General features: G+C 45.9%; 1 protein-coding gene across 1 annotated transcript; it reads left to right on the top strand.

The window, feature by feature from the left end:
• Positions 8,881–9,828, top strand: LOC110255251 (olfactory receptor 56A3-like). The gene has a single exon (XM_003129436.4). It carries the CDS (start codon positions 8,881–8,883, stop codon positions 9,826–9,828), a length of 948 nt encoding a protein of 315 aa, XP_003129484.1.

The raw sequence follows: 11,783 nt of genomic DNA, 5'->3' as shown, positions 1-11,783 counted from the left end.
TATATCCTGTATGAAATGATGTATTCCCACTTGAAGGTAGGCTGTGATTAGAGACAGATACAATAATCCCTAAAGTACCCCCAAAATAAAATTGTTATGACATATGGAAACAAAAAAGACAGAACAAAGTTTCTGATACCTTAATCCAAAAGAAGGAAGAAGGAAACTGAGAACAAATGCAAAATGTCCAACGGCCATAACCACACTAAGTATAAATGAGCAGACACAAGCCCAAGAAAAATGCAGAGCTTATCAGGTTGGACGAGAAAAAGAAAGACCCAAGGAAATGCTCCCTACGCAATGTACACCTCAACCAAACACACACGTTAGAAGCAAAAGAAGGAAAATATACATGATACCAATAATAATCGAAAGAAAAGATGAGTGGTTATATTAGTACCAGAAAAAAATAAGTTTCAAAGTTAAGAGCCACAGAGGAATGTGCATTCTTTCAAGGGCCCACGGAGCATTTACTGCGGTTGACCGGATTCTGAGCCATAAAACGAGTCCCGTTGTAATGAAAGGAATTCAGGCTGTGCAAAGCGTAGTCTCAGATCACAGTGAAATTAAGTTAGATATCAACAGTGAAGGGATGCTTAGAAAAGCACCAAAACATATAAAATTAAACAATATCCTTCTAAACAATCCATGAGACCAAGAAGAAATCAGAACAGAAAATGGAAATTTTTTAAACTAAAACATATTACAATACAACATATCAAAAATTTTGAAATGCTGCTAAAGCAATACTTAGGAGAAAATACATAGCACCAAATGTCTGTATTAGAAATACAAGGAATTTCCATTGTGGCTCAGAGGGTTAAGAACCTGACTAGTATCCATGGGGATGCAGGTGTGATCCCTGGCCTCGCTCAGTGAGTTAAGGATCTGTTATTGCTGCAAACCGCAGTGTGGATCGCAGATGTGGTTTGGATCCTGCTGTGCCTATGGTATAGGTCAGCAGCTACTGCTCCAATTAGACCCCTAGCCTGGGAACGTCCATATGCTGTGGGTAGGGCCCTCAAAAGACAAAAAAAAAAAATTAAATTTAAATTTAACAAAAGAAATACAAGATTTCTAAATCAACAGGTGCATGGATACAGAGGAGGTGGTATATGTATATATAATGGAATACTATTCACCCATAAAACAGTATGAAATTTTGCCATTTGCAACAACATGAAGGGTATTATGCTTAGTGAAATACATCACACAAAGAAAGGCAAATAGTATGTAGTATCACCTATATGTGGAATGTGTCACACGCACGAGTTCATAAAAAAGGCAATCAACTAGGGAATATAACAAAAAAGAAACAGACCCACAGATACAGAGAACAAACTAGTGGTTGCCAGCAGTCAGAGGGAAGGAAGGAGGGGCAAAATGGGTGTGAGGATGAAGAGACACAAACTACTGTGCATGAAAGAGACAAGGTACAAAGACAAACCCCGCAACACATGGAACATAGGCAATATTTTATAGTAACTATAAATGGCGTATAATCTCTAAAAATTGGTGTTTCGTTTTGTTTCGTTTTGCTTTTTAGGGCTGCACCTGGGGCACTTGGAGGTTCCCAGGCTAGGGGTCAAATCGGAGCTGTAGCTGCTGGTCTACACCACAGCCACAGCAATGTAAGGTCCGAGTCACCTCTGCTACCTACAGCACAGCTCATGGCAACGCTGGATCCTTAACCCGCTGAGTGAGGCCAGGGATTGAACCTGCGTGCTCATGGATGCCAGTCAGATTCATTAACTGCTGACCAACGACGGGAACTCTGTATCTCTAAATATTGTGAATCCCTATATTGTACACCTGTAACTTCAACAATGCGGTGCGTCAACTGTACTTCAGTGGGAAAGAAGATGTGGTCTGTGCATATCCCCGTGAAATACTACTCGCCATGAAAAAGAAGGACATTTTGCCATTTGCAGCAACACGGACGGACGTGGAGGACATTATGCTCAGTGAAATACGGCAAAGACATATTGCTTGTATGTGTAACCTAAAAAATGAAGCAAACCAGTGACTATAACAAAAAAGAGTCAGACTCAAAGACACAGGGAACAAACTCGAGGTTACCAGTCAGCAGAGGGAAGACAGGACAGGCAAAGTAAGGGTAGGGGATGAAGGGGCACAAGCCACTACGTATAAAATAAATAAGCGACAGGATCTATTCCACGACAAGGGGAATAGAGCCATCCTTTTATAATAACTATCAATGGAGTGTACCTTTGAAATTGCGAATCACTATCTGACGCACCTAAAAACACACAGAGTACGACACATCAACTACACCTCAGAAGAATAAAAATTAAAAATAAATTTATTTGTATGCCATCACCGAAACAAAATTCCCGCAATACACTTTTTCTAGGTCTCTAAACCGAAGGACGTGGATGTAGACAATGGCAGCATTTGGGGTCATACTTAATTACACGCCACGTGGTGCTGGCTCCTCCCATTGAAAGGGATGATGGGCAGGAAGGAAACTGAGCAGCCGTCAAGACGAATAAAGTCCAAATAAAACATCACGTACAGGCTCCGTGACAGATTTTACTGCCAAAGCTTAGATCCCTGGTCAGAAATTTGTCCACAGGTGTGGGGCTCACATTGATCTGGGGTAAAACAAGTTCCAAAAGTAGCGTGGGAGGCGTTCCCCATGTGGCACAGCAGCTTAAGCGTCTGGCGTTGTCCCTGTGGTGGCACAAGTTCCACCCCTGCCCCGAGCACTGGGTCAAGGTCTTATTGCTGCAGCCGCCGCTCAGATTCACTCCCTGGCCCAGGAACTTCCATACGCCGCAGGTGCGGCCAAGAAATGAAAAAGCAAACAACAACAACAACAACAACAACTAATAATAATCATAAAGTCAACTCAGAGCAACATGTATTGATTTTCAAGGTTTGGTTAAAAAAGAAGAAGAATGGATATGTGTATATGAAGGACTGAGTCGCTTTGCTGTGCACCTGAAACCAACAGGACATCGTAAGTAAACAACACGCCGATAAATTCTCTGTAAAAAAGGAAAATAAAAATCGCATCAGATTTATAACCCAACAACATTTATATAAATTCGGTATCCAGCCATTCTCCTCTAACAAGCGCAGAGCTAAGTAAGTACCCTGGAGAGAAATGAGAGACGTGTTTTAAATACACTGAAGATTTCACTTTTCAGAAGGAGAGACACGTAGGAAGATGCTGAGATAATGCCAAAGCAAGTAAAACTTAAAAAGAAACAAAAAATAGCCTTAGAGCAAATGCTGCTCTGGTTTCTTTTTTTTCTTCAGTTTTATTATTCATTTTATGCTGCTCTGACTTCTATCCCCACAGACTTTTCTGGCCTTTTCTTGAATTTCATGGAAATGGAATCATAGAGCAAGTACCCTTACATTTTTCTACTTACATTTTGCTGCCTGTGAAGTTGCCTAAATCAGAAATACAGTCCCAGTTTGAGTAGAATCCACGGTTTGAGAAAGAGACAACGGTTTATCCATTCTCCTGCCGATGGCTGTTAGGGTTGGTTACATTTTGTGTGTCTATTATGAATAAAACTGCGCTGAACATGTTTTTTTTTAAAAAAAAAAAAAAAAGACGGCCTTTAAAGAAATTGAGATGTTTGTTCATCATTCGAAAAGTGTTAATAATTCACATGAGGTTCAAATAAAAATAAAAATAAAGGAACAGATCGGGCTTCATAGTGACCAATTCTATGCAAATCCCATTTAAAACTCTTAAATGGGCGAAATAGGAGTGCAGTATTTTCTCTCTGAAAAATACTTTGTGTTTTCTCGGTAATATTTTCTTCAAATTCTTCCTGCATTTTATCATTGTAATGCCATAATAAAAGATAAGTTAATGCCAAGCCACTCAATTGCATGATTTTGGATGTCCCTATCTATTAAGCATGTGCAAGAAAATGTGACAACTTCTCAGTGAGTTTACAGGCTCCGTGGACAGTGCAGGTGTGTACATGCAAACAGGTATGAACATGTAAGGATGCAGGTAAGACACTCACAACCAGGAAACGGACTGCCTGCAGAGCACATGTCAAAGTAGGGCTGAATTCCCAAAAGGTCCTTTCTCTTTTTTTGGCTTTTTGCCTTTTCTAGGGCCACTCCTGCGGCATGTGGAAGTGCCCAGGCCAGGGGTCCAATCAGAGCCGCAGCCACCGGCCTACGCCAGAGTCACAGCAACGCGGGATCTGAGCCGCAGCTGCAACATGCACCACAGCTCACGGCAACACCGTATCCCAAACCCACCGGGCAAGGCCAGGGATCGAACCCGCAACCTCATGGTCCCTAGTCGGATTCCTTAACCACTGAGCCACGACGGGAACTCCGGTCCTTTCTTTCAGCGAGAAAGACAATCATTTTCTTCCACCATCTGCCAGCCTGTGTGAACTACGATGGCCTTTGGGGCCCAAGGGAGCGGGTGAAGAGGAGTTCCCAAAGGGCAGAGCCCCTGAGGCTCTGCAGTTATAACCACCCGGGTAGTCAGCAACTTTGCAAGCTCCAGTGTGAGTGGAGCCAGACCCCCATCTTCACATCCTCGGCGAGTGAGTCTGGGTGACGGGTGCCCGGGAGGCAGCTATTCTGAGATTGACCAGGAGGCAGGAGGGACCTGCCTCATCCCTGGAGATCTGTGTCCTTCTCCACTGCTGAGTCAGTGCTGCTGAGACCATCTGCAGGCGGGATTTTGGATACTGCTTCCTACCTCAGGCGAGTGGGCACGGGGTGAAGCCTGTGTTCAGAGAATTCTCTGACCCTTTGCTCGGTGGTGACAGAGATGCAGAGGAGCGGGAGTTTGTCTGTGGGAGATTAGCGGGTGGGGGGAGCTGAAAGTGCCTCATCTGGAGCCCAGGCATGAAAATATGGGCATTTCTATGAGGAACACGGAAACTGGGGGCAAAGCCTTTGCCCGCAAATGCTGGGCTCCTGGGGCGGGAATGGAGTCTGTTGCACATAACATAGCAGGTTGAAGACAGAGTGCACACCCGGGGACCGTGGCAAGTCAGAAAGAAGATCCTCAGATTTCGGCTCAGTCTAAATCATTTCCAAAAAGCCACAGCTGCCCCAGCCAGAAAACGATGTCAGAAGATCAATGAGGCACCTGTCTGGATGCCCTTGGTCACATGTCTAACTGCCCTTTGGAGAGGTGTCTGACAGGTCTGTCTGAGTCTGGGGAGGTAGTTGGTCCCTAACAAGCTTCCGCTTCTTAAAGCAGAGCTTCCCAGTGCTGCGCTGTGGGCCAACCTGCCGGGGAAAAGCTTGGCGGCTGGGTCTCCGCCTCAGCCTTGGACCATCCGCCTTCTCGGGCTTCGTCCTCACCTGGCTGGAACCAGTAACAATTGGCTCCAGGTCCTCAGCCCCAGGGCTACCACTGGCAAGTTCTGACTGCAAACAAAGATGGAAAGAGGAGAAGGGAGAGCTTGATGCTTCCTTCCTCGACCTCGGAGGCTGAGTAGGTGGTGCAAGGCTTCTTGAATGGCCCATGGATGGAAGAGCTTTTAGGAACAAACATTCCAGAGAAAAGCAGAGTCGGTGAGTGGGGGAGAGAGACCAAACAATCCTCTAGCATTGTTCTTAGAAATTTCACTCTCCAGTTAGAAGCCATTATCCCCAAACTCTTCTAGAAACCGAATCATGCCTCTTCGCCAGGCTCCCCCGTGGATACACGCACGTCTGAACCACCAGTTGGCTGTACCCTCTGAAGGTCATTCCAAGCTTTTCCCTGCTCTGTGCAGAGAATTCTTATTTCTTTCGGGATGTCCTTTGAAATCCCTAAATGATAAAGCTTCTCGAGGGTAGTGAGATTTGGGACCATGACTTGTAAGACTTAAATGTGAAACTTTTGCAGAGTAAGATCAGAGGATGAGATGAGCAAAGGCCAACTGACAAAAAAAAGGCAGGAGGTGGTGTTTAAAGGGGACTTTAGGAATTCCACAGCCTGAAGTTGTACAAGGTGTGGATACAGCAAAGCTCACAGGACTTCCATCACTGCAGCAAGTGGTGGGCTTCGTGGGTTTTATGCCTCAAATGTAGAAGCCAATGAATGCATTCCAAGAGGAAGAGGGAGAGCAAAGTGAGTTGAATGCACGGAGTGCCCAGAACATGGAGAAGGTCCTTTGGCCACAGCTCAACACTGGAAGTTGTATTTCTATGGACTCTTATCTTAATGACACCCTGTACTTTCATTAACGCTCACTCTTGGTGGGCAACTCCACCCGGCAAAGCCCTGAACTGCTAGACAAGATGAACTAAGTTGCGATGAAGAGGGTGAGGTATGAATTAGGGGGAAAAAAACAGAAAAAATGTGACCATGAAAGTTACTTTAGAACTTTTATTGACTCCTGAGGGGTTGCCACTTAGAGGGCAAACCCAAGAAAACAGTAATAAGGGTCACTACATGAGTCATAAAGGACAGAACCTCTAAAATTCATCCCCAAACTGTCAACGTCATTGCTAAGTGTATTCTGCTATGAGCAAGAGAAGAAGAATTGGAAGACCACCTGAATCTCTTCTGAAGGTCCGGTGGGCAGGCCGTGCCAGGCAGGCACCGGCTGGACAGGACGCTTTGCCTGGGGAAGCTGAGGACCAGGAGACTGGGGGCGGGCCCGCCTCCCTCCTCTGAGAGCCAGCCCAGGCTCCTAACCGGGACCCTCTGAGGAGGAGCCTCCGGGAGCTGCTGGATGAGCAGGGCTGGAACTGCATTGGGACCACAGAAATCGGAACTGGGAACGAAAACACGATTTGAACCTCAACAAAAACAAAGTAGGTTCCTACTGGCATGAACATAGCGCTCAGTTCTGGGCCCGCGGTGGCATTAAAGCCTCCTTTCCATCATCCCCCTGCCTCCCCCCAAAGCTCTCTCTCCTCCACCAGTTCGAGTCTCAGAACTAGTAATTTTGTCATGAGTAAGGTTTGTTTTTTAAAGAATAATTTTGCGGAGGAAAGCTCGTCATCATAGAATTAGCTATGAGCGCCAGAGCGAACCTCGAGCCTAGAAGTCACGCAAATCTAACACACTGGATTAGAATTACACAGGACTAGGGTGAGCCTAATGCTGTATGAAAGGTTATGATTTTGAAAATCAGTTCTCTTGTTTGTAACGTGGTGATAATATTTAATCTCCCAGGAAGGTGAACGATTACAGGAAATGAAGCCCTAGACGTTAGGGAACAATTCCCACGAGGTGGTAGGAGTTCAGAAACTACACCATATGTTATTTTATATCATGTTAGCGAACCTGGTGGGACATAAAGAGGGCAGTTCCTAAACGCCTGAGAAAAGTTTCTAAACTCATGAGACAGCACTTTAACAGAGACCCCCGGTCAGTGTAGACAGATTTGAATGCAGTGGGCCACGCGATTGAAGGACCCCAGGACGACCTGACCTGTGCGTTCTGCCAGGCTACAGCCTTCTTTGGACTCCGTCACGACTCAGGCGGAGGAGAGCCTTAGATCCTTCCTCTAGTGTAAATGAGGGCACCACATCCCTTTATCCACAATTCTTTTCTCCAGACTCTTCTCCCCTCAGCCAGTCAGCCTGGCCCACACTCTCACGACAGTTTGGGCGAGACCCTGCGGTTGCCTGCAGTCCTTGGTATTATTGCCTGCTATCCCCAGAAGGGCTCTAGTTTTACCTCCTTCAGAGTTAAGGACAGGTCTCAATTCAGTTTTCTGACCCTGGTACCTGACAGCATGTGGTGGGGGCGGGGGCGGGGGGAGGGGTGGGGTGTTGGGGGGTGGGGGTTAAATCATGAGAACAATGGCAACCTTGAACTACTGCCTGGAAGGCTGGGGGGAGTGTGTACCTGGATCTCTATGCAGAAGATGGGAAGGGGAGCCAGAAAGGAGAAGGCAGGGCTTGACAGGTGGACTTCACCACTCTCCCACTGACGGAATTGGGAGAGTCAACTTTCATCCTCTTCAATAATAGGTATCGGTACAGCATAGCTGGGTGGGCGTTGCTCATTCTCCTTTTAAAGTTGGCTCTTCCAGCAGGTAGGAATGCTACCAACATGAAAAGCTAGAAATAGAGCAAGCATAAAGCAATCTTTAGGTAGAATCCATACGTGCTCAATCAAACAACTTTGTAGATAAAATGCAAAGTAACCAACGCTGCTTTCAGTTGATAATGTTTAAACATCTATATTTAAAGCAAAATAAATACAGCTGAAAGCTCAGATTGGTGTGGCTGGGGGTCTGGGGCCATTTGTCTGGTGCCTAGTTTGTGCCGGGCTCTGCTACTTATTTGCAGGTGTTGTTATAGTTAAGTTGTAGATACGGTAGTCCATGTCTTCATTTTTTTTAATGAAGAAGGACCATGGGTACAAATTTAGAGACGCCCCTGGTGTAAACAGCTCTCTAAGTAAGCTCCTCTTAATTTCTGTAAAGTTTCAACTACTCTACCAAAAATTAACCTTGAAGTCAAATATTTATAAAGAAATCATATCACCTGATCCTTCTACATTTGTTTGTTTGCTTGTTTTCTGTTTTGGTCGCCCCACGGCATATGGAGTTCCTGGGCCAGGGGTCAGCTCTGAGCTGCTGTTGCTACCTATGCCACAACTGTGACAGCACTGGTACATTTAAACCATTGTGCCGAGCTGGTGATCAAACCTGTGTCTTGGTGCTGCAGAGACACCAAAGAGCCCATCACGCCAGGGTAAGAACTCCATCCTTTTGCACTGTTTTAAGATAATAAGAGTAGGGCACAAAGAGTAGACAAATGATTTCACTTCGTGCTGGAGACTCTGCTAAAATCCACAAGTTTCACCTAAGTAAAGGCAACTTCTTCTGTCTTCGTGAAACTTGAATCAGTAACTAATTTCATCCTTTCTACAGATCACTAAAAGAAACCTGCAGGAATATTGGACACAATATGACAGCCCACCAAAATGGCACCATCGCCACTGAGGTTTCACACTTCCTCCTGAATTGTTTTGTCAGGTCCCCCAGCTGGCAGCTCTGGCTGTCCCTGCCCCTCAGCCTCCTCTTGCTCCTGGCCCTGGGGGCCAACACCACCCTCCTGGTCACCATCCGGCTGGAGGCCTCTCTGCACCAGCCCATGTACTACCTGCTCAGCCTCCTCTCCCTGCTGGACATGGTGCTCTGTCTCACCGTCATCCCCAAGGTCCTGGCCATCTTCTGGTTTGACCTCAGGGCCATCAGCTTCTCTGCCTGCTTCCTCCAGATGTTCATCATGAATTGTTTCTTTGCCATGGAGTCCTGCACCTTCATGGTCATGGCCTACGACCGCTATGTGGCCATCTGCCACCCTCTGAGGTACCCATCCATCATCACTGACCAGTTTGTCGCCAAGGCAGCCATCTTTATTTTGGCCAGAAATTTCATTTTGACACTGCCCATCCCCATCCTGTCCTCACGACTCCATTACTGTGGCAGAAATGTCATTGAGAACTGCCTCTGTGCCAACATGTCTGTCTCCAGGCTCTCCTATGATGATATTACTATCAATCGCCTCTACCAGTTTGCTTTAAGCTGGACTATGCTGGGCTCTGACCTCATCCTCATCTTCGCCTCCTACACCCTCATCCTGCGGGCCGTGCTCAGACTCAAGGCAGAAGGTGCCGTGGCCAAGGCCCTGGGCACCTGTGGCTCCCACTTCATCCTCATCCTCTTCTTCAGCACCATCCTCCTGGTCTTCGTCCTCACTCATGTGGCGAAGAAGAAGGTGCCCCCGGATGTGCCCGTCCTGCTCAATGTCCTCCACCATGTCGTCCCGGCCGCCCTCAACCCCATCGTTTATGGGGTGCGGACCCAGGAGATCAAGCAAGGAATCCAGAGGTTGCTGAAGAAAGGGTGGTGATGAGCACAGCTGAGGCTCTGCCCCCCACAGTAGGAGGAGTTTTGGATCCATAATGGATGAGTGGCTTTCTAGGCCTGTAAGTCTGTTTGAGTTTTTCAAGTATGCTCATTTGTACCTTTTTTTTAAGATTTCACATGCAAGCGATATCATGTGATATTTGTCTTTGTCTGGCTTAATTCACCTGAAAAGCGAACTTGTGGTTACCAAAGGGGAATGGTGGGGAGGGATAAATTAGGAGTTTGGGGTTAATTTATTCACACTACTGTATATAACATTGATAGCCAACAAGGACCTACTGTAGAGCACGGGGAATTCTACTCAACGTTTTGTAACAACCTGTTAGCGAAAAGAATCTGCAAAAGAATAGATGGTGATTGATAGACAGACAGACAGACGGATATAAAGTTGAATCACTGTGCTGTACACCTGCTGAAACGAACACAATATTGGACTTCATGTTTTAAGAAAAGAAAATATAAAAGGAAATATAATGAATGAGTGAGCTGAAATTTCTATCTGTGAGTTTTAATCTCAAACTGGATAAACTGGATCCTATGTTCTCTTCAGGACAACGTCAGTTTCATTTTAAGTCTCTTCCTCTCAGCCTTCATCAGGCATCTCCTTAACCCTTTCTCCTTTTCTCCCAGACATGTAATCCAAAATTGCCCAAAACCTGAGACTCCTGGGCACATGCTAAAGTTGGACATTTCTACAACTGTTAATCTGTCAAGAGTCTTATATTCCTGAATACACAGCTTTGCAGATTATGTGGGCTGTGTGGTGCGATGTGTTCTTACCCTTGTTTCGACAGAGGGTCCTGAATGGGGGAAAGTTGCAAATGGTGGGAAATTGACTCTTTTTCTCTCACCTTCGACCATCTCATCCGCAGACCTGGTGATCTTTTGTAATGTGCATGGCAAGAGGACAGGATTTTTCCTGCAACAATTAGCAGAGTTTTACTAGATTTATGTACTTATTTTTTTGTCTTTTTTTGGCACGTGCAAGTTCCCAGGTTAGGGGTCGAATCCGAGCTGTTGCTGCCGGCCTACACCACAGGCACAGCAACCCCAGATAAAAGCTGCATCTGTGACCTACACCACAGCTCATGGCAACGCTGAATCCTTAACTCACTGAGCGAGGCCAGGGATCCAATCCTCATCCTCATAGAAAATAGTCAGGTTTGTTAACCACCGAGCCACACGGAAACTCCGAGTTTTACTAGATTTAAGAGACTCCCAATTCTCCTCCCCAGTAGATCTGTGCTTTGGACTTTTATCTTTTGGATTCAGAGTGTCACAGTTTATCGTATGCAAACACCTCCGCCAATGTGTTAAAAGAGTGTAAGGATTGTTATATGCGATCCAGGAAGAATACTAACATATGCATTAGACTATCTGAAGGTTGCTTTTTTATTCTATACACAGATTCTAAGCACATTTTGTATCTTGGGAGTTCTGAAGCTCTTAACACAAAAATGAATAGGATGTTGTTACCCTCAGAAGCTCACATCTTTTTTTTTTTTTTTTTTGTCTTTTGGTCTGTTGTTGTTGTTGTTGTTGCTACTTCTCGGGCCACTCCCGCGGCATATGGAGATTCCCAGGCTAGGGGTTGAATCGGAGCTGTAGCCACCGGCCTATGCCAGAGCCACAGCAACGCGGGATCCGAGCCGCGTCTGCAACCTACACCACAGCTCACGGCAACGCCGGATCGTTAACCCACTGAGCAAGGGCAGGGACCGAACCCGCAACCTCATGGTTCCTAGTCGGATTCGTTAACCACTGCGCCATGACGGGAACTCCATGAAGCTCACATCTTGATTAGGATAAATACAAATCTGATTTTCCTTGTAACAGGAGATAAGAACGGTACCTGCAGGGGCAGAAAGACACAGCAACATAGGAAAGCAGTGGCTAGAAAGTTAGAAGGCTGAGGTGTAAGCCTTGCACCCCCCCCAC

Source organism: Sus scrofa, chromosome 9 (genome assembly GCF_000003025.6).
Source record: "Sus scrofa isolate TJ Tabasco breed Duroc chromosome 9, Sscrofa11.1, whole genome shotgun sequence".
In the NCBI taxonomy this organism is placed as follows: domain Eukaryota; kingdom Metazoa; phylum Chordata; class Mammalia; order Artiodactyla; family Suidae; genus Sus; species Sus scrofa.
The sequence above is the reverse complement of the archived record's forward strand: the minus strand, read 5'-3'. Positions and strand labels throughout refer to the sequence as shown.